Consider the following 23927-nt stretch of genomic DNA (forward strand, 5'->3'; position numbering starts at 1 on the left):
ATTGCTAGGACTTTCTCCGAAAGAATATATTGACCAAGTCTTAGAGAGATTTAATATATAGTTTTGGCTAATGATACACCTATTACCAGAGGTGAAAGATTCAATCAAAGTTAGTGTCAAAAAAATGATTTAGAAATAAATCAAATGAAGGATATTTCTTATGCATGCGTAGTCGAAAGTTCATTATATGCTCAAATCTATACAAGACCATATATCAATTTTGCGATATAATACTAGGTAAATATCAGAGCAATTTAGGAATAGAACAATAAAAAGCTAGAAAGAAAGTAATGAGATGTTTGTAGGGGATAAAAGATTACATGCTCATATACAGAAAGTCAGATCAGCTTGATGTAATGGGGTATTTAGATATTAATTTTGTAAATTACCTCAATAGTAGGGAGTACATTTTAGGATTTATATTCATCTTAGTTGGAGATGTAATTTCTAGAAAAAGTATAAAGTAATCGCTTATTGCATCATTAATAATGGATGTTGAATTTATAACATACTTTGATGTCACAAATCAAACTTTATAGCTACGAAATTTCATATCAGAACTTAGTGTGGTCGACTCAATTGTCATACCACTAAAGATATTTTATGATAACACCATAATAGTTTTCTTATCTAAGAATGATAAGTACTCTAGTGGTTATAAACATAGTAAGATAAAATACTAGATGGTTAGATAAAGAGTCCAGAAACAAAATGTATTAATTGAAAACAAGAGTATCACCTTAATGATTGCTGATCCATTTACTAAAGTTTTATAATCTAAAATATTTTAAAGAATATATTATTAGAACAAGACTTGTGAGCAAATCATAAAAGATATATTGATGCATATTTAGGTAGATGCTATTATTGATTTTTTACTTAATTAAAGTTATTTGGTTTATGCATATTATAATTGAATGTAATAATATGATTGTTTTGATAAGATAAATTTCAGGGGTCATTATGGACTCTATTAGGAAAGACTAATAATGTTGTTGTACATAAAAGGGAGTATGAGATTGATGATATATAATCGTTATGACTTATATTGGTATTTAGGATTAATATAGTATTATTATACCTATTAAAATTATTAGCTTGTTTTAAAATTTGTGACCATGTATAAAATAGTTTTTAAAATTTTTTAGAATCCAACTAGGTAAAGTTGTTTTCAAACAAATTTTGATTTTGAATTTCTTTTATATATTACTAATTAATGAGTCAAGTGGGAGAATCTTAGATTATGTAATACTATTTAATTATGTAAGGTATATTATATATCTGATTGGATTCTGATAATAATTATCAAGTAATAAAAAGGAGGTTCAATTATTGTATAATTCCTTAGGAGATGAGAGATTATAGTTCTTCTCTTGTCTCCCCTTATCCCCAATCTATCGATCATAGTGGTCCCGTAAACGATAGTAAGAAATGAAAATTTGAGTCTAGTTGATTTTACATATCGACATCACTATAATTTTTAAATCCGAGGATGGTACCCTTACATATGAAAGAAAGATTTTTTTAGATGATATCAAAATATATGCATTGAAAAATTAATCTATTATTAGTTAATTTCAATCGAGACATTATAATTTTTTGACATAATGATAACATATTATGATTCTTTATGGTTACATAGAAAGAAGAAAGAATGTATGTTCTTTCAATCACGAAAACAGTAGTGGACCTATAGTCATCTTATTTATATTGTTATTATTCTCTTTTCTTCTCATTTGTTTCTTGATTTAGACTTTATATTGTGTTTTTTTCTCCAAATATTTCAAGTAGGGATTCAGAAATTAAAGTGAAAATTTTCTCATATTTTTTAATAATAATAATAATCAGATTGCAAGTTTGGTTGGGAGATTTCAAGTATATGATATGATATATGGATGATAATTTTTAATATTATTATTTAAAAGTGTCAGACCCATATTTTTGGTAAGCGAAAATTAGGTATTAAATATGATGGATTGATAAAGTGGTGGTTAACTCATACCACTATGAATTAAATCGTTAAACCATACCGAAACCAGTAACGATTTTGATGGCCTATAAGCTTTGAGAGGTTTGGATTAGTTTTAACAGAAATTTGATTATTTTCAAAATTTTAGAATGTGTGATATCAAAGTAGCACCTCAAACAAATTTGGAGGACCAAATTTCCTACATGGGAAGGAAAAATTAGTGTGAGAAAAATTAGGTATCGAATATGATGGATTCTTCAAGTTTTCTTGGATCATGAGTTAAGTTGTAAGCTCTACTAGCACTATGGTAATTCCTAGGTTGAGACAATGATAGCAAGAGTCTATGTATGATTAGAACCCTTGTGAAATCTTTCAGGCATTAATTGGGTATTATGATCATGAGTTAAGTTGAAATCTTCGATGAGGTTTACGAGGGTGTTTAACTAAAATTAATTGGGTATTAGATTACCTATACAAAAATGGAGCACATTGATCTTCAGCAATTTATCAAAAAGAAGAACACCATGATTTTTCAGGCATGTAAAGAGATATAACAGTCATTTGTCAGAAATGATTGATGTAAACAAAATCACTCTGCAGCCTCCTTCAGTGGCATTACATGTTCAGGATTAACAGCACAATAAATTAAAAGGCAGCTACAGAAACAGCAAAAATTGTGGTATTATAGCCTCAAAGCATTAAAAAGACTTGAAAGCTCTGAAAATAAAGATCATTACTAGTAAATTAAAAATGTTGAAAATGAGGGACGTTGGTCTCAGTTATATTCTCTGCTGTAACTACTTTGTCCAGTGGGCTCTTGCAATGTTTCTGCAGTTCAATATATCTCTGAATGTCAAAACTATGCTTCTGAAATAGTTTCTTTTGTCTTGACAAGAACAGCCTCTTCATAAAGTCTTGGTACGTCGGATCTCTCGATGTAAAAAGGAAGTAGGCATATCCACAAAGAATGCCAGCTGTAGTGGCGAAGAAGGCTATTGGCTCCATGACATCCCATGAGAACTCCCAGAATGTAAGCCGAAAGAAGAGACCAATCTGAACGATTAGGAATCCCAACCCTAACCAAAGTATGCGACGGACTTGCTTGTGAGCAAGCATATCGATTTCTTGTTTCTTCTCCTGCAGCTGCTTCAACTCTTCTCTCCTTGGGTCATTCTCAGGTGTCAAAGAAAGAGGGACAGCCCTTCTTATAAGATCCACAACCTATGGGAAACAGACTAACATGATGAGCATCCAGTTTTTCAGGATATTAACAGTGAGCACAAATTATTGTGTATGTCTGTGAATTGACAAAGAACATGGACTTTAAACCTTGGCAGCAGGTTGATCACATCATCAAAAGCAGTTCATGGACATGATTTCAATACCAAAAGTCTAAAACATGACATAGATGATTTCTTATACTTTTTTCTCAAGAATATTCTGAGAAAGTGTTAAACAAAGTCCGTTACCCACATGGTATCCCTGGTCACCTGAGTCAATCAACACAAAAGAGAAACTGAAAAAAAAAAAAAGTTTTAATAGTTCTAATTTAGATTTGCAAGAAAGGTAAACTGATAAGCATGGCAAACATTTTAGTGTTACTTATCAAAATCCAGTAAATTTTAAAGTAAAACTTAGCTGTTATATGAAACTGGATAGGAGTGGCACAAGAGAGGACTGTTTTCCAAGTCAGAAAGTAACATGCAGAAATGTAAATTTCAAGTGTGTAATACAAAGTGTGATGCACTATAATTTGAAGTATACCGGGCAACTTAAATTTTACGTGATGTGATCAGACCAATAAGCAAGTACATGAAACATGAAAAGGTTCACCTTTCTATTTTTGACATGTCCAGTAAGTGAAGATGATTTCAATTGAGATAACAGAAGTTCCCTAAATGAAACTATAGATAAATAAGAGCTATTACAGATGAAAATTTTGCTTTCTTACACATTAAAATATCTAAAATTATGGCTAACCAGAAAAGCCCAAAGAGAGACTTCAAAAAGCCACGGACAAAAACTAAATGATGGGTAAAAATGAATGATATTTGAGAATTCTAACTACCGTAAGCTGATATCCTGTTCATTAAAGAAATTGAACTGTCACAAAATTTCACAATTATTACGGTCAAACCTGTGCCGCAATGACTAAACAATTAAACCATAAAGCAAGAACATGCAAACTGACTTGTAATTATGTCTTTGGTCTCAGATTATGCATTCCAAACAAAGGATTTACAGATCAGACATTATTTAGGCATATGGAAAGTCATCAATGGTAATTTTTTAAACCACATGGTTTGACAGATGTCTTGCAGGAAATGAATGCAGAAGGTAGTTCCCAGTGTTCTCCCATCAACTCAGCCACAGACAAAGTGTGGATCCTCTGGTATACCATATATTCACAAAATTCTGAAGCAACTTATAAGAACTCGTAAACCCACAGGACCGGCATGAATAAAGATAGAGAAAACTCATAAATTTTGAAGCAACTTAGGGCTAATTACATATTACCCCTGCAGTTAGACCTCTTTAGCATCTTGATCTCTGGACTTGAAAAATTTACATTAAAATCCTTATAATTATGAAAGTAAAATATCTATTTTCATTTACCCTAACACCGTTGGTTTTACCGGCGAAAGCACAAAAATGATAGGCAAAAAGGTAATTTCAACGTCTCAATTATGTTTTCGTTGATGGTGGATGACGACACTGTTGGAGGTCATGGGTAGCTATTGTGGATGAGGGAGAACGATGGTGAGAGGTGAGGCGACAATGCAGATGATAATGCGCCTTGCATTTGCATCGACGCCACTCGGTAACTGAGTCGATGCCAAAGAAGATGCAAAGCGGTGAAAGGGCTACTAGACATCTGCATCGGTGCCGACACGGATGCAGATGAAGAGCGACGCCACTCAGCATCTGCGTCAGCGCCGACATCGATGCGGGGAAGGTTGACGCGGCTTTGCATCTGCGTTAGCGCATATGCAAATGTTGAGCGGCCGTTTCACTGCTCTACATCTGCATAGACACAAATGCATATGCCAACCGGTGCAGCACTGCATCTGCATCTGCGTCGATGTCGATGTAGTTGTTGAGCGACACTGATGCAGATGCAGAGCGTTAGCATCTATGTTGTCGCCTTACCTCTCATCGTTACTCTCCCTCCTCAGCCACAACAGTCACCCGTGACCTCAACGATGTCGTCGTCCGCCACCACTGAAAACATAATTGGAACGTTGAAATTATCTTTTTGTCAATTGTTTGTATGCTTTCATCGATAAAACCGATGACGTTAGGATAAATGAAGTTAAATATTTCACTTTCATAACTATAAGGATAGTAATGTAAATTTTTTAAGTTTAGGAACCGGGACGCAAAACTACATGATAATATGTAATTAGCCCATCGAGACCAGCATGAATAAAGTTAGAGAAAACTCATAAATTCTGAAGCAACTTATCAGAACTTATTAGCTCTACTGTTATCCTTTTTGGAATTCTTTACTTGGCATCTAAACAAGGAATCATTAAAGGAAATAAGGAAAGAAACCAAAATTTTCACTTGGACATCCATCGGCTTCTAAATTCTTTCAGGCACTACGAAGATGTGATCTTTTCTGTTAAAGCACCGAAAGATAGTTATCAAACCCACATAGATAAGACTCATGGACAACAAAATTCAATCTTCCCTCAAACAAAACAAAAATCAAATTTTGCGCAGGAGAATGAACAAGATCGAATTTTTGGCTCCCATCAATCTAAGGACCACGCAGATGCGACGTGGAAATCAAATAAGGAACGAGCAATCGAAGAAAGGGGCGAGAGGAATTACCTTTTCCGGGTGGAGATATACCTTATCCCTAAACAAGAGGATGACGCCGGCCTCGTCCAAGACGTGGGCGAAGGCTCCGGCCTCCTCCCGAGAGCGGGCCACCCCCATCCCCTCGCACGCCTCCAGGAGCTGCGAGTACCCGATCACCTCCTCCCCGTCCCTCTCCAGCTTCCGCTTGAGCGACTCTACGTTCACCAGTCGCATCAGCCGCTTCGCCTCCGCGAACGTGATCGAGTCCGCTGAGCCACTGCCGCCGGCTCCACCGTTGGCGGAGGGGGAACGGGAACCAGAGTCAGAGAAGGAGGAGCAGAAGAGGATGGCACGAGGGAGGGATGGCAGGATCGAGCGCTTCGCGGGGCCACAGCTGGTGGACCCGAGAGAGCCGCCGAGGAGGGTGCGGAAGAGAGAGCGAGCAGACGAGGAAGAGGAGCGCCACATTGCGTTGGTTAGGTGCGCGATGGGCTGAGGGAGAGTGATCGTAATGCGACAAGACTGGTGGAGTCGGGGAAGGGGAAGAAAGAGGGAGGAGTAGGTTTGCGTCAGGGTCGCCCCAGGAAGGGGTCAAAGGCGGAGAACGGGATCACGGGACGATGACAACGTGGTGCGCTGAATCACATTATCGTCACTCCCGGTCAGGATAAGGGCGAGGCAGCCAGTGGAATCGTACATCATGGGCCTCCCGACTAGTAATACCATAACCTATAAGTCATGCCATTTCGATGATGATGATTAATTATTTTCCTACCATCGTTACCACCGATGTCAGTCCCATTCAATCAATTAATCATTTATTGAGTCTTTTTTTATTTTTCTCTCTCCGAAAACCGCATATACTTACTTTTAAAAAAATATTATTGTTTTTTTTTTATCTCATACCAAACCACATATAAGTTGTTTTTATATATAAAGCGAAGGCCACACAATAACCTAATCTTACAAGAAAAATGTGTCCATAGTTTTAGTGTGCATACAGTCTCGTACCAGTAGGTGGGACCGGCGGTCGAGGAGAGGAGACGGTACGGAATTCATCGGTTGGTTAGCCCTGGAGAGAGAAATGGGTAGAGAAGGCATGCCAACATTCAATCAGGTGGGAGCGATCTGATCGGGTTTGAGATGGATGACTCGACCTGATAAGCATCGAGTCCATTTCGTAGTCGAGCGTAATTTAACGGGTAAGGCTCGGTATGTATACATGAATCGGATTTAGAATGAATTCAACGCCCAGACGATTCGAATTATCAATGGGAAACACGGACGAATCAGGTGGGCCCGCACTTGGGTGGGGCCCTTCAACGCAAGTGGATGACAACGTTGTGCCGTGGCGACACGACGCTGTGTCTCCACGTCATCGGATAAGAGTGGTTAAGTGCTCCCGCCGATGGCCCAACGACGAGAGGAAGGAAAGAGAGGGAGGGTATGGGAGGATTGGATCCGACACGAGTTACGTGTTGATTCCCCAATCGGTTTCGTTCGATTTTTTGTTTATTGTATTTAGCTACGGTAGGCATTTATTTGATCTACCCAACCCTCGAACAATGACATGCCAAAATAACACCTAAGAGTAGTAGTAGTATTCTTTGAGCACCGATTACAAGTAAGAGAATAAACGACCCAGTAATTAGGAGAATAAACTCGTAGGATTTATTTTTGTTCATTTAATTTGGATAAATAATATCGGATATATAATAATCTGAATAATAATTTTTTTTGTAAAAGATAAATAATGAACAATTGAATTCTTGAGAATTTTGCTCGATTAATACGTGAACATATATCATCCATGGTGGGACCCACCTCGTTGGTCAATCATCCACCTCTCATTTTAGTTTAAAGCAGACTTACTCTATATTTGAAACATGACAAGATTCCAAAAAATAAACTAGAGAAGGTCGTCTTCGGTATGTTGTGTTGATAACTAATGCTGTAATCGTACTCTACAACGATGATGACTTGATTTGGTTCTAATTAACTCATCTAACAAGATGAGTTCTATCTTACAAACAACTAAAAAGAAATAGATCGACGTGCACCCCTCGCCTATTCGATCCACTATGGTCGGATAAAAATGTTTGACCTGTTCTTGAACAAAATATTGTCAGACTCATTTTATTGTTGACAAAAAGTGCTCCCAACTCAATCTCAGGGCGAGCCAAAAAAAAAAAAAAGTCTGAAATATTTTTATTATTGATAAATAAGGAATGATACGATAAACACATGATAGATGGATCATCTATCAATGGCTCAATAGGTAGACATGTCAATGAATCGATGGGCAAACGAGCTAACCAACTAATGAGCTAACGGGTCGACCGATAAAAAACACATAGATCACGTGTGGCTAAATCGTGAGATTGCGAGGTGATATGTAATTGAACTGTCTATCATTTAAACTTGTTATTAGTGCGAGTAACCTACGTGGGTGCTAGGTTCAACAAACATCACGCTAAGTCTTCGTCCAAAAATGTCGCATATTCCCTTCATACCATCATCAATTCCTAGCATAATCGCCTCATAGTCATCTATAAAAGGGACTCCTAGGTATGCTCTCAAACACTAGTTCGCTTTAGTATTAGTCGAATAATCCGACTAGTTTGATTAGATCGAACCTAAGAATTAACTTGATCGTTAATGGGGTATTTGTCGGAAACACCCTCATTTGATACTTTATATATAGTGACTTTGAGTGAGACTAATTTGAAATGGATCTTGATTAGATTTGAATCTCGATCGACAATCATAATTTACGCTTATAATTAGAAAAAAAAATCTTATTCACTATCATTAAGAATAAAATATTTGACCCACTCATAAGAAATATTTAACTCACTCTCAAACAAGAAAAAAACTTGAGTAAAATATATTTGATCATTAAAAAAACTCACAAAAAAAGATCGACCCACTCTATTCAAAAAGAACATAGCTAACCAGTCTTATATATATATATATATATATATATATATATATATATATATATATATATATAATTGATTTATTTTTATAAAAAAAATACCTGATATTAGACCCACTCTAGTTGGGCTAAGGTGCCCAACGTTTGATTCACTATAGTCAGAAAAATATATTCGATCCTTAATCGATTCTCTTAGTAAAGAACCATCCTTGATGCATATAAATTGATAAAATATCTATTATATGTGTTTGATATATTTGTTTAAGATAAATTAATATGAAGCACAAATACACCTTATTCGGACATAGCATTTACTTATACTTGATGCATCTACATAAATACACCTTAAATTTTTTCTGTATCCTAATCAAACAAAAAGACTCCTTATGCTTAATATATCCATCTATAAGAAACAAATTTGGAAAGCCAATATCTTTTAATTAAGCAAAGAATCTCCATAGTACTCAATGTACTTCAACTAGAAACGATATCTTCCTGCATCTAATGTGTCTACCCTAAACGTAAGCATTAAAGTTCAAGTGTCTTAGAAAATACAAAGTATTTGTCCTCGAGAGATGCATTTATCCTAGACAAAAAGTATCAAAATACGCAATACATAAGCATCCATAGTGTATATAACAACTATAAGTTTTTGAGATTCATATTATGCTCAAAATCTTATTTAGAAATAAAAATAAGAACAAAGGATATAAGAATTATCAGTGCCAAACAAGACTGGACATATGAAGCTAATCAACCTGAAAAATGATGATGTGCCAACTAGGCATGTCACATCAATATAACATCTAAATGGAATAATATCTCATAATTATGATGCTTAATCTTTTATAGTTGATGATGAATGAATGTTATAAAGAGGACTTATAAAGTAGTGTTTTCAATCCCAACTCAAACTCATTTTGAACTCTTAAACTGCCATTGTTCCTTTTTTACTTACATAAATAAAATCTAAATTAAGCATATGAGGAACTTGTCAGCCATACCTACGATACAAGTTTTACAATAAATGTTTGAATTGATATTGGATAGTCGAATCCTACTTGGACAAGTCATCTTATGGGCTCGTTTAGAACTCTCTAAGCATCATGCATAGTCAAAATTCTTGGTTTGCCTTTTAAATCTAAAACTAATTTCTTCTCAATTCTAAACATAACAAAATTAGAGATTGATAGGAACATATCTATCACATCAAATTGATGATCAAAATCGATATTATAAGCATTAAATATTATTTTTATTTTTTTCTTTTAAATCTTGTTGTTAGATGTTGCATTTATATTTTCTAAATAGCTTAAATTTTATATGTATATATATATATATATATATATACATATATATATATATACACACACATATATATGTATATATTCATAAAAAAATTAAAACTCGTGTATATTAGTTGTTGGCTTAAACATTAATTTATACTAATATATTTTAAATACATGTTCAATTTGTTAGCATATTTTAGGTATAGAATCTTTTTATATACTTCTTGAATTCAAATAAATTATATTAATGATAACTAAGAATAATTAACTATATATTATTAGGATGTATGTTAACAACATATACACATCATGTTTAAAAGGTTGCGTTTCATCTCACAACTCAAATAAACAATCACAAAGCATTCCTTGTCATGGGGATAAAAAGTGCTAATATGAATTTTGAACAAGAAATAATAAAATACTTAAATAATACATTAAAAATATAAAGCTTAAGAGGACACCTAAGGGTTGTTATCGTTATCTTAAAATGAAATCTCGTCCTTATGTGTAGGGTTAATCAAGAATTTCATAGCTTATATTTTGATTAATTGAGTTATCTATAAAATTATAAGATATGCTAAGAGTAAATAAAGCACTATAAAATTAAGCTCCTAAAATTTTCCTCTATAGGGATGAAAGAATTTATGTTCATTGTAATATTATTTTTTTTGGATCTTTGTTTTTTTATTATTGATTCTCGTACAAAGCTTTATTTATAGCAAGCACTTAATACTAAATATTTTCTTAAAAAAATATTTACCTTTACAAATAATGATAACAAACTCCATATATAATTTCCAACAGTATTTATTCAACAAATTTTGATTAATAACTATTAATCATGATTATCTATAATGATAACAAACTCCATATATCACTCCCAACAGTATTTATTCAATAAATTTTGATTAACGATTATTAATCATGATTATCTATAATTAATTTAAGTGAACTTATATAAAAAATTAAACACTTATTTTTTTTATGTCACTTATTTTAATTATTATTATTATTTTTCGTTACACATGTCGTTGATGGAAGAGATGGATATTCCAATTTTATTATACTAACAACCAATTAATCTAATATTCATAAAATATTAACTAAGAATATATGAGTGCATATATTTTTAGTTTTGCATGGTATATACATATAGTAAATATATGTATGCGATTTTGCCTTTTGTTATATATATAAAAAAATTCCTTTTAAATTCCTCCTAATAATATCATTTCTTGTTTTAATCATCGTTTATATAATTGAAGGGAAAACTAATATGTTGATTTTTTTTTCTTGTACCTAAATATGATATCCTTTTTTCATAAAATATTTGTATACAATTAATAATAAAAAAAATATATTTTCTCCTTGAAATAATATTTAATTTTTTTGGATGAGTACACCTTTTGAGATCGATTCATTGGCATGATCTACATGATTATTTGCTTGAGTCATTCTAAGTAAAATTAAATGATTCATGACAAAAAAAAAAAATCAATGTTCAAATACAATTAAATCTTTTTTCTTAATTGATCTCATACTGATATATGGGAGTAAACATAATGTTGATGCCATTATGACCGTCCATGACACAAATATCTTAATTTGGCCCATGATTAAATGAATCACACATTTGATCATTGTTAGTTCATTCAGCCCGTGTGAAAAGGAGACAATTTATACAAGCATATATATTGCATAGGAAAAAAGCCAAGAAATTAATGCATTTAGATAGGGTTGATTATTGTCCGTAGGATATCGTCTATTTTATGATAACTTTTGATCTCAGTCGTCCAAAAAATATGATGAGATCAAACAATTGTGGAGGGACCGGCCATTCCCGTCCTCACGCTTCTTATCCACGCACCGGCCGAGACACAGCTGTCTCGGATCCGTCACCCAAGCGGAAAACGAATGGAACGGCAGAGATGAGATCGAAGAATTCCTGTGGGTCCCGCGGCCATCTGTTGGTGGAAGAGCCTGTTGTCTGACCCGTTGAGACACGAAGACCATACGATGACCCCCTCGATCTACTAATTTTTCCTTTTTGTGTTCCCTGCTGTTAGCACGCCTGTGTCAGAAGAGGCACCACACACGGAGAAAGTATAGGTCGGATTTGAAATGTAAGACATATTGATGGGCTCCACATATACCTTACGGTGAATTATCCGGTTGCCTGATTGGAGTGAGACAGGAAATCCATCCATTTTTTTGTTTTGTTACATTATTTTTCCAGTTTCCGATCCAGCCCTCGAATAAATTGATAGCCCGAGGGTTTTTCTGCCGTCTTTGGGATTTCAGTCCTTGTTCTCCACTGGGCGAAGAAGAGGCGAGGCGTTCGCAGCCGCCGCCCACCCCCCGTCTGCGATCTGCGTCGCCCGTCATGGCTTCCGGAAGTAAAGGTATCGATCATCTCTCTCTCTCTCTCTCTCTCTCTCTCTCTCAGAATTTCTTATCCTCGTTCCACTTTCTGATAATCTTCTCTGTTCTTTGTGCTTGAGATGCGGGGAATAGAAATCGTTAACTGTCAGTAGATTTCATAAGGGATTCAGATCCGTGTTGTTCTGGGAGGAGGGGATTGTTGGACTCGGGGGGCAATTATCGTTACCCTCGATTCCCCTAATGAAATAGTTGTTGATATCCCTTGTGAATCTGATTTTTCTTTTCACTGGAATGCTCCATATTACTATTTCTAGCAAGTTTCTATATAAAATTGAGGTAGATCTGTGGTAGCTTCGTTTGACATTTTGGATCGGACTCGGTAGTATCTGTATTACGCTTTCAGTTGTATGTGTAATGAAGTGACTTTGTGTCAAATGTCCATGCCCTAAACCTTCAATATCAGTTTTGCTAGTTGACATGTCTCATGTATCCTTTCCTTTCTGTTGGCTTGCCAACTGGCTTAAATAGTTTCTATATTCTTGTTCTGATTTGGTGCTGGCCGTAATGGATTCTGATACAGGCATTTGGAATGTTATTTGATGCAACTCATCAGAAAAAAATTATACCCCTCTGTAATTTTTTCTAAAGGTCATTTTATCATTGATCTCAACTATATATATCCCATCATTAACCCTATTCATGATTAGATATCATTTTCCTTGTTAATTAGTAAGCCTTGTTGTTTGTAATTTAGATAAAAGGTTCTATTTGTTTGCTTAATTTTGCATATGTGATGTAACTTCATAAAAAAATGCCATATTTTTCAGATGACAAGCCTAGCTCAGGTGAGAAATCTGAAGCATCATCTACCCAACAGCAAGCTGGTGGCCTAGGGACAACTTCAACTCCAGCGGCAGGGTTTCCAGCGAATCCTTTTGATTTTTCTTCTATGCAGAACCTCCTTAATGTAATAAGCTTCTCCTTTTATTTGATGCAATGAGATCTTGAAGTTTAACTTGCACCCATAAATCTTTTAGCACCTACTAATTTGTTACCTGGTGCTGGTTGTTTTTCTTAATGAAGCCACAATTTGAGCTATATATAATATTGTTCTGACAAATCAATGAGGTGGTTTTATTTTACCTGCATTATTAGTTCCCCAAGTATAATTACTACTTACACGCGGATATGGAAGTATTTGGAAACATGTATCATCATAGAACTAATTGGTTAAGGGCATATAGATCACAATGCTTTTGATTGTTTTACCTTTTTCTTGAGCATGCTTTTTATTATTGTTTTGTATAAACTAAAAAAGAATCACAAGCTTTCTGTGTTTGTGAGTTTTAATTTTGTATTATTTTAACAAAAGAAAAATGTTACCGAACAACTGATGCAGCTACCAATCCCAATTTTCAATCATCACAAAAGACTACGATCATTGTTTGAGAATTAAGACAATACCCTTTATGTGGTAGCAGAACTGACTATCAGAATTAAGACAAACAGGGAAGATCAAATAGGGATAATGAAAACTGCAGAAGTGAGGAAAGGTAAAGATTTGGTGAAGGGTATTGTCATCAAAAGATTTGGTGAAGGGAATTGTCATTAAATATGAAGGTCCCTTTTTGTCACCTTCAAAGAAGCTGGTCTTGATCATCAGCAGTTTGTTGACTTCTTTACTGTAAATATTGATGTTGAATTCTCAATCCCCCCCATCACCACCTTTATTCCTGTCAGAGCCTTGATGGAGAAGATGAACCAAATATATACAGTAGCTTCACCGCTAGGCCTGAGTATTTGGGGATGGGGTTGGGATGCAAATAGGTGTTAATAGTCAAGGGATCTTTGGATTGATATCAGTAGGACAAGAGACATCAAAGTGCTAAAGCAAAGCAGGTTACCTGTAAGCCAAACTTGCCAGAATAGTGTAATGGGGGTCGATGCGAATAGGAGTTATTAATGATGGAATCTTTGGATTGATCTCAGTAGGACAAGAGTTATAGCATCAAAGTGCCACAAAGCAAAGCAGGTTGTCTGTAATACAAACTTCTGTTATAGTGTGACGTCACTTTGAATTTGGTTATTACTAACTCTATTGTATGTATTAAGTTAGATATGGTATGAATGAGGAAGAAAAAGAAGACAAAGGAACTTATTGTGATATGAAGGTTTTAATTTGTTATAGTTATGGACTTATTTGATGTGTTTAAATGAAACATGGATTGGGTGTTTGGAAGTTGAATCATCAATTTTATTGACTTCTTCCAGTGTGTTGTTGATATTTAAAATTTGGATTTGACTGCCCTTGAGAGAACTTATTGGGGGGAACAAGAAACCATGTGGCTCATCCCAAATTGTTGGTAGATACAATTTAAAATTTTAAAGTCATAACCATCAAGGACAAGGATGTAGCAAATACGTGAGTCTGATTGAGACCTGATGGGACGAAGAGTGGTGTGTTGTTATTTTTGTTGGATTTTCCCTGCCGGCCTTGTCAGATTTTGAAACACTACTAAGATTTAAAATTGTTTACTCAAGGGAGTCAAAGATTTTGATGTCACATAGCCAAAAGATTTTTATTTAACATTTATGATAGTGCAACTTCAAAATATATAACGCTATCAAGTGAGATTGAAATGAAAAATGGTGAGCTGAACCAATGGCTCAAATATAAGTTGTGCATTAACATACCAATTGGAGGAATTCTTTCGACTAATAACATATGAGAAACTTGGTTACATTTTGATGCATTTTATTTTGCTATTGATGTTAGGGTGATTGTTCAGGCTTTATCACGTGTTTCATTATTGGTTGTGCTTGTAATTTACTCATTAATGCAGGATCCTACAATTAAAGAAATGGCTGAGCAGATTGCTAAGGACCCTGTATTCAGTCAAATGGCTGAACAGCTTCAAAAGAGTGTCCATAGCGTAGGTCAAGAAGGTGTCCCTCCATTGGATCCTCAACAATATGTTTCAACGATGCAGCAAGTCATGCAAAATCCTCAGTTCATGAATATGGCTGAACGCCTTGGAAATGCTATCATGCAGGTCTTTTTACTTTTATCAATAGTTCTTATATGCAAACCTTGGATTTATTTCAACTGATCAAATTTAATTTTATATATTATTAGGATCCTGGAATGTCTTCAATGCTTGACAGTTTGGCAAATCCTGCTCAAAAAGAACAGATTGAAGAACGAATGGCTCGCATGAAGGATGATCCATCCCTGAAGACAATTCTTGAAGAGATAGAAAGCGGAGGTCCCTCTGCAATGATGAAGTATTAGATGTTAAATTACATAAATGGCTATCGAAGATTTTCTCTATGCCCATGCTGCCTTTGTTAATATCTTCTTGTTCTAGGTACTGGAATGATCCTGAAGTTCTACAAAAGCTTGGTCAAGCCATGGGAGTTGGGCCTTCAGATGATGGTGTTACGTCTACTGAGCTTTCAGGACCTGAAGAAGCAGAAGATGGTGGATATGAGGATGAATCTATTGTTCATCACACTGCTAGTATTGGTGATGTTGAGGTATGGATCGTACTTGTTTTGAGGACTATAATGTTGTGGTTTCTGTATTTTGGCTGGTTTTAGATTTCAAAATTTGTAAGATTAGAAATGAATTACATATAACTATTATTTTAGATCTTTAGTGTATGATCCCAGTCCTAATAATTTCATCACAATTCGAAGTTCTAAAGCTGTTGGTTACAACACAAGAAGCTGCAATGTCCCAACTTGATATGTACCATCTGCTCAGCATGCATATGAAATATCATAATAACATTCTTGGTCATGGAATATGGCATCCAGACTGGTGAGGAACCATTGAGAAAAGAGTTCTGAAGAGATGAATTTGGTTGCTTGGAGAAGTGAGAAACTTTAACAAACCAAGTGTCATTTTAGGGTAATATAGACAAACCTTTGAATTGAACTTGTTCCTTTCAACTTGGCACAGATGATCAACATTCATTTGTGTGGCCCCATCTACTTATGTATGTGCACTCAGTTTCATCTTTTGTTTTATTTGGGATCAGCATGGTTTATAGTAGTGATTATCTGAAATGAGAGCATTAATGTATACGTTTTTATGTATATTGTTTACATTTTTGTATATATATTTCCAAATGTATGTTTTAGGCATGGGGATGACATGTGCTGCTGTTGTGATTATGTGCATTGCTCATAATTTCTTAGAAATAAGATATTTTTGTCATGCATATAATCTACTGTATAATTCAGCAACTTTCTGGAGATAGCATTAGACCAATCTGGTGGTCCAATGCTCAACTGCTAGATGTCTTGTATTTCTTAGCACTGATTCTTTGATCTATGCGGTTGAGTATGTTACTTTTGCTGATGATGTAGGGTTTGAAGAAGGCCTTAGATTCTGGATCAGACAAGGATGAAGAGGACTCAGAGGGAAGAAGAGCTTTGCATTTTGCTTGTGGTTACGGTGAGGTAAGATTGACATAGTTGTTCAATTTTGTTTAGAAAACTAATCATCCCTGCTTTACTTGTTTGTAGACTGTATGTTTATTTTGTTTGTCCAGCAATTTTGTAGCATTTAGAGTGCATTTGTTGTTTTGAAGAGCGAGGTGATGTCTGGACCTTTTAACAATTATATATATATATATATATATGTATATATATATATGTGTATATATATATATATGTGTATGTATATATGTATATCAGTGATTTAAAAAGCGTTAAGCACCAAGGTCCAAAAACGCCCGAGGCGCTAGGCGCTCACCCGAGCGAAGCGAGGGGCTAAAATATAAAAATATAAAATATAATTAATAAATATAATTATTTAAAATTTTAAATAAAAATATAAAAATATATAATATAATTAATAAATATAATCACATTAACAGTATAAACCTGCTGACGGAGAAACGAGGAAGCAGCGGCGAGCGGCGGCAGCGGCAGCGGGAAAGGGAAAGGGAGCGGAAGGCGCGAGCAGCGGGAGGCCTCGAGGGAGGCGCGAGCAGCGGGAAGGCTCGCGGGAGGCGCGAGCAGCGGGAGGGCTCGCGGGAGGCGTGAGCAGCGGGAGGGCTCGAGGGAGGCGCGAGCAACGGGAAGGCTCGCGGGAGGGCTCGCAGGAGACGCGAGCAGCGAGAGGGCTCGCGGGAGGCGCGAGCAGCGAGAGGGCTCGCGGGAGGCGCGAGCAGCGGGAGGGCTCGCGGGAGGCGCGAGCAACGGCAGCGAGCGACGAGATCGCGATCGGGATCGGGATCGGGATCGAGAGCGGCAGTAGGTTAGTGTTGGGTTAGGGTTAGGGTTGGGGTTATATCGGTTTAGTTGGTTCGATTGAACCAACTAACAACCGAACCAGGACCGAACCAGACCTAAAATTCTGGTTCGGTCGCCTTGGTTTACCCAGGCGCTCGCCCGAAGCGCCCAGCGCCCAGGCGGCGCTTGTTTGAAGCGCGCCGCCTGGGACATTAGCGAGGCGCTCGGACCTCGCCTCGCCTCGCCCGAGCGCCTTTTGCAATCACTGATGTATGTATATATATATATATATGTATGTATATATATATATATACATATATATGCATTATGAAGCTGAAAGAAACTTTTAGCATAAAATAAATTTAATTTATCAAACATATTCTGTTTCTGTTTTTTTTCTTGTTATCTTGTATGGTTTTTGTTGTTTAGCTTTTAAACTACATTTTATAACCAATTATAATCTCATGGATCTGATATGATCAGATTTATGAATATATGGTCATTGATCAATCCCAATCTTGATGTTCGGATCAAGATGAAGAGGTATTCAATTTTTATGAAGATGCGTTCAATATGAATGCACATCTATGCATGATCTTGCTCAACATTCTTCGTTTTGCTCCAACATTTCATTCTTTTGAAGACACAACAAAAAGCTCAAGTTGTGAAAAGAGCACATTAATAATGCAACATAAGAAAATCATATTGATATTCGTCTAACTAAATTAATGAATATAAATCAAATGGCTCCACTGGTGGAGCCTAATTTAATTAGGTGTAGCTTCAATAAGACGATGGAGAATCTTATGTATCTAAGATTATACGATTATATCTAGTTAGAAATAAAATAATTACTGTTAATGGTATGAGAAGAGATAGAGAGAGATTTAAAAATATTTTATTAAAAAATATAAATAAAGATTTGAATATTTTAAATTTAATTAAAAATATGAGTTTTTACATAGCTTAACGAGGATAAAAGATCCTGAACCTGATCTCTATGGCTGACTCAAATAGTTGGGATATTACTGTTTTGTTGTTGATGTACTTGCCTTGGCCCACCCTGTAGAAGCCTATGATAGTGGCTTTTGTGACTTTTTGCAGTAACATTGCTGCACTTACTCCATATAGTATCGCATGTGTTGCATAGCGTGACTAAAAACCGGAATATCTTGTGGTACATGGATGCTATTTGGACAGCGATTCTTCTCTATGAAATACTAATAACAGATGAATTGTCAAGTAATTGAATGGTGGGAGTTGCCTTCAACTTTATGGGGATGTTTGGTTAGGAGTGGTAGGAACTAGGAAGTGTAGGAACTAAAGTTCTGAGAACCACAAGAAGCGGAAGAATAGTTCCTATTATTTGGATAAAAGTCAATGAGATTGAAGAAGGTGCCCCAACTTACACTTCCACTCACACCTCAATTTACCATAATATTTTGGTTTGTGGTAAATCATGAGATCCAATCACCTCAATAAAGTGAAGATAAACTTACCACCTATCGAGGATAAAGAGGTTCTTTCAATATGTTTTTAAGTTTGAGGGTTAAACATGCCTATTATTGTTGTAAAAAGAAATGATTTTATTATTGAACTATTAATAAAAATAAATTATGCTTTAATATGTTCATTAGATTATATTAGCTGATTATTTATAATAATTTAGTTTGAAATATAAAAATATTATTAAATTATGAATATTTTGTTATTAAACTGTACAGTATATTATGTAATGATTTAGTTATTAGAGCAATTTAATAATTAGAAAATTTTGTATAATTATTAGTAGCATATTTATTGGACATTATGAGAATGAAAATGGGATTATGTAGGCAATGCGATACAACTAACACAATCATGAAAGTGTTTATTTGAGGAAGCTGATATTTTCTTAACACTTCTCAGAAGCCAACTTTTGAGTCCCATGGCTGGCGTAGATAAAGGTAGATTACAAACCAAACTGTGAGAAAACATACCAGTGTCTACTTAAAGAAATATTGAAGGAGAGCATAGCAATTAAATTTTATCATAACTAATAACTGACATATCAAGAAAGAGAAGCATGCCATTTTTAGTTGATGTAGTGTCACAGGAAATTGGTTCCATGGTCCTTCAACGCAAGATCAGTTTTGAAGCTTTTAGATAGAACAATTACGTTGTTAAAATATAGTCTGACCCTAGAGTGTCTACAAGTCCCAAAAATAATCATTTCAATTCTCTTATTTTTGCATCTAGCGTCCATGTTTTCATTGTCGTAGTTCTATACTTTGGAAGGTATGCTATCCCAACCTGAGTTTCTAAAAGTTTTTAAAGACCAACCAAACAACACAATATAGCAAGATGTGTCAATACTTCATAGCCAATGCTTTGACACTTCATTAGATGGTGACTTCTGAAAATGTTGGTCAGTAATAATTTCTCAAACATTTTATATTATAGTTGTATTTCTAATGATACTGAATTTCCTACATTCCACTAGATTGAACAATGAGTATGAGGTGATTTCAAGAACCAAGCCAAAAAACAAACTAAAAAGAAAAGCAAATTTTTGAGCCAATGGGTCCTTTTTAATTTTTCAAGTCCATACTATATCATTTGACCTGGAGATTTCTATAAGCAGGATGCCCTAGTTAGTATAATTTTTTACGTGTGGGTTATTTGCATCATACAACATTCGATACTTAAAAATAGTTTGAGCCATCTGAGTGTCACCAGTCCTACACTTGTTTCTGGTGCCCAAGAGAGAGGGAGTAAAAGTGAAGACAATACATGGGGTTACAATCTTGCCGCCATGAATGGCGTTTATAGCAAAGCAGCCTACCAACAGAATCAAGATGTCCAGCCTGGGAGTGTGGCCAACAACAGTGACAGACCACTGGAATCCTGTAGATTGGTGTCGGGAGAGACTTATAGTGGTTTTGGATTGAAGGGAGAATGAAAGGGCATGAGCAAGGGAGAAAAAGTATACATCAGGCAATATGGACAATGCAGGTTTGGCATATATAGGTCCATCTAGTCCTATTTCACTGCATGTATATCCTGCATCACCAACTTGTTTTAAGGGATAGCTGCAGACTGACTGCATTGTGTGTGATACAATGGAAGTAGAATGTGTAGTTTTTGTGGATTGTCTACTCACCTACAAGTGGATCAACATCCGACACCAGAATATTCAGAGTAACAGATTTGTCAGTGATGTTTCAGAAAGTGATCCTCATCTCGAAATTGTAGAAGAGTTAAATTTTCTTAGAGAATTCTTAACTTTACTGCAAGGTTAGTCCTTGGCTTCGTCTTGAACTTCATCATCTGTAGTGCAAGCTGAAACATATTTTTTTCTAAGGCGGAAGGTTTCTTCCAATCAAGTTCAGTACTCTGGTAATTGGGTGCAGACAATAGTGAAAATATCGGGGTAAACTTAAAATCAAGGTTCACCATACCGTGGTATATCGCCTGGTATGGGCGGTACATATCGATCTGTCGGTATGTCCCATCATGCCATGTGTTGATATATCAGTATGGATCGGTACATACCATATCAACGGTCGGTCGGTATATTGGTATAGACCGGTAAGACAAACCATGCTTAAAATCTAACCTATTTTGTGTTTTGCAAGATTGTTGATCAGTGATTTAAAAAGGCGCTCGGACGCTCGCCTAGGCACTCGAGTGAGGTGAGGCGAGGCTTGAGTGCCTCACACGATCGAACGATATGCTTTAGTGAAGTGCCACTTGGGTGCTTGCTTGAATCCAGGCATCAGGCACTTTGAGCGAGCGGTCGGTTGAAGCAAAGCAACTAAACCCAATGATAAACTCAGGTTCGGTTGAATTGTAGCTTAGTTGGTTCGATTGAACTAACTAAGCAAAACATTTAACAACCCCCTGCACGTGCACACGGCCTCGACCCATAAACCCTACTTCACCCCGACTCACTTCTTTTCTCGTTGCTATCTTCGTTCGCAATCATTGCCTTCGCCATCGACGCTTAGGTTCGATGCTTCCTCTGTCGTCGGTAGATGGGTCCAAAGGTCTAGCTTTTGTGCGTAATTCCCTTCACCACTGCTACTGTGTGTAGCTCCTTCCACCACTGAGGGATAGGATCACAACTTCCTCCGCCATCGACAAACACATCTAAAAGCTTTCTTCGCCCACGATGTCGTCATACGTAGCTTTCACCGTCGTTGTCGCTGTTGTTCGAAGCTTTCTTCATTGTTGTTGTCGTTGTTTGCAACTTCCTCCACCATCGTTATCATCGTCTGAAAGTTCCTCCGTCATCGCCACTATCGATGACTCTTCCCTCGCCTCCCCTCCCTCTAACTATTGTTAATAGTGGATTAAATATTGTTAATCCTCAATTGATATTAAAATTATTGTTAACTACTGTTACCATATAATAGTCCCTTATTAGCATTGTTAATCTCTATTTATTTAGAACTATTAATCTTTATTTATTTTGAGTCTTTTGACATTTTTGTTATTAGAAGATCGATAATGTGATTTGGTACTTTAGATCTTTTTAATTTAATATCATAATTTTATTTATATAATTATATTTATTAATTATATTATGTATTTTTTATATTTTAATATTTTAGAGCATCTCGTTTTGTTCAGGTCGGCGCCTGGGCGAGCACCTAGTGCCTCGGGCAATTTGAGACTTTAGTGTTTTTTTTAAAACACTGTTATTGATGTTACTTGAGTTTTTCTTCTTCTTTTTAACTATTTATTCAAGAGGAGGAGGGTGTATCAGGGCCTGTCATGCTCCAAAAACCATTTACTAAGAAGTGCTGATTTTGTTGTTTACTTCAGATCCAACCTTCATGTCCTGTATGTCTTTTGTTTCAGGTGAAATGTACTCAGATCCTTCTTGAAGCAGGAGCTGTAGTGAATGTATTGGACAAGAACAAGAACACTCCACTTCACTATGCTGCTGGCTATGGGCGCAAAGAGTGTGTGGCATTGCTTTTGGAGTATGGTGCATCTGTGTAAGTCAAACAATTAAAAGCTCAACTCCTCCATAGTTTCTCTAGTTCACCATTATTCTCTCTTGGTGCAGCACTGTGCGGAATCTGGACGGGAAGACTGCAATTGATGTCGCCAGGCTGAACAATCAAGACGAGGTCCTGAAGTTGTTTGAGAAGGATGCCTTTCTTTAAGCATATCTTTCTTTGGCTCCTGGACGTGTGGGTAAATGTTGCTGTAGAAGGAAGGTCTGCATGTCGTCTCTGCAGTTTGCACGTTGCTTCAAGTTTGCTTTTATTTCTTGATGCTTAGTTGAAGCTTTTGCATGAACTTTCAAATTATGAATCTAGGTCTGGAAATCTCATTGGTTTTAGTATTCCCCCCTATGTTGTTTCTGTACCAGAGTGTATTCATTTAATGACCATGCATGATTAATAATGTTTGTGTAAGTTTATTTTCCTTCATCAACAATTCTTCTGATTGAACTGTTGGCCACAAGAAGAATGCTTCATGCCACCTCATCAAGAGTTAATAATTTTGCGCTTACCAAGCCCGGCAGATTTGAGGTAATCATTGATACTTTATTCCAAGGCTTGTTTTGGTTATTGGATGGTTAGCCCGGCAGATTTGAGGTAATCATTGATACTTTATTATTCCAAGGCTTGTTTCGGTTGTTGGATTGGTTTTGGTGATTCTGTGGGACTAGTATATAACAGTCGGTATCAGTATATCAACTAAGATGAAGCGAAGAAGAAGACGGAGTACAGCAAAAGGACATGCCGTGTTAAGCAACTGCTGAAGTTATTATTGCAGCGGTAATATCTTTGCCAACAGATTTTTACAACCAAGATAGCAAATTTCATAACGGATTGATAAGCCTCGTGTATGATAGATAGGCTTGTCATGGTGCATTGGAAATGTCTGGCTTTCCAAGCCTACAGATCTCAAAGCCGAAAGTATCACCCCAGGACTTCGTGCAGCCCAGTTTGTGAGGGACGAATAGCTCAGATAGTATGGCTATAGAAGAACTGCCGAATAGGTCAGATAGTATGGCTATAGAAGAACAGCTTTTGCGGAATTGCTCTTTAATCCATTTGGATTTGCGGAGTTACTCTTTATCCCTTCCCCTGCCGGGGGAATTGAATGGTTAACGTAGCAGATTCAACTGCACTATTATGGTATGTTGAGTCTGCTTGTCTGAATCAAACTGGACAATGAACAGAGATGCTGCAGTCTCCTCAGCTGCTTCGGATATCACACGAGTGGGTAACTTCTTATGGGAAACCAAAACACTCCAGCTCTATTTTACTCGAGCAGTCTTAACAAGATCAAACAG

General features: G+C 36.1%; 2 protein-coding genes across 2 annotated transcripts; one reads left to right on the forward strand and one right to left on the reverse strand.

The window, feature by feature from the left end:
• Nucleotides 1-2510: 2510 nt before the first annotated feature.
• LOC135631076 (calcium uniporter protein 6, mitochondrial-like) lies at nt 2511-6387 on the reverse strand. Its single transcript, XM_065138471.1, has 2 exons — nt 5807-6387; nt 2511-3190 (listed from the first exon to the last, which is right to left on the reverse strand). Exons 1-2 carry the CDS (start codon nt 6242-6244, stop codon nt 2714-2716), a joined length of 915 nt encoding a protein of 304 aa, XP_064994543.1. The 5' UTR covers nt 6245-6387; the 3' UTR covers nt 2511-2713.
• Nucleotides 6388-12250: 5863 nt separating this feature from the next.
• On the forward strand, nt 12251-23055 carry LOC103972854 (ankyrin repeat domain-containing protein 2A). The gene is made up of 8 exons (XM_009387232.3): nt 12251-12405; nt 13213-13352; nt 15229-15438; nt 15522-15670; nt 15754-15922; nt 16760-16852; nt 22475-22614; nt 22686-23055. The coding sequence occupies exons 1-8, from the start codon at nt 12387-12389 to the stop codon at nt 22783-22785; spliced, it is 1020 nt and encodes a 339-aa protein (XP_009385507.1). The 5' UTR covers nt 12251-12386; the 3' UTR covers nt 22786-23055.
• Nucleotides 23056-23927: the final 872 nt, after the last annotated feature.

Source organism: Musa acuminata, chromosome BXJ3-2 (genome assembly GCF_036884655.1).
Source record: "Musa acuminata AAA Group cultivar baxijiao chromosome BXJ3-2, Cavendish_Baxijiao_AAA, whole genome shotgun sequence".
NCBI classification, from domain to species: Eukaryota; Viridiplantae; Streptophyta; class Magnoliopsida; order Zingiberales; family Musaceae; genus Musa; species Musa acuminata.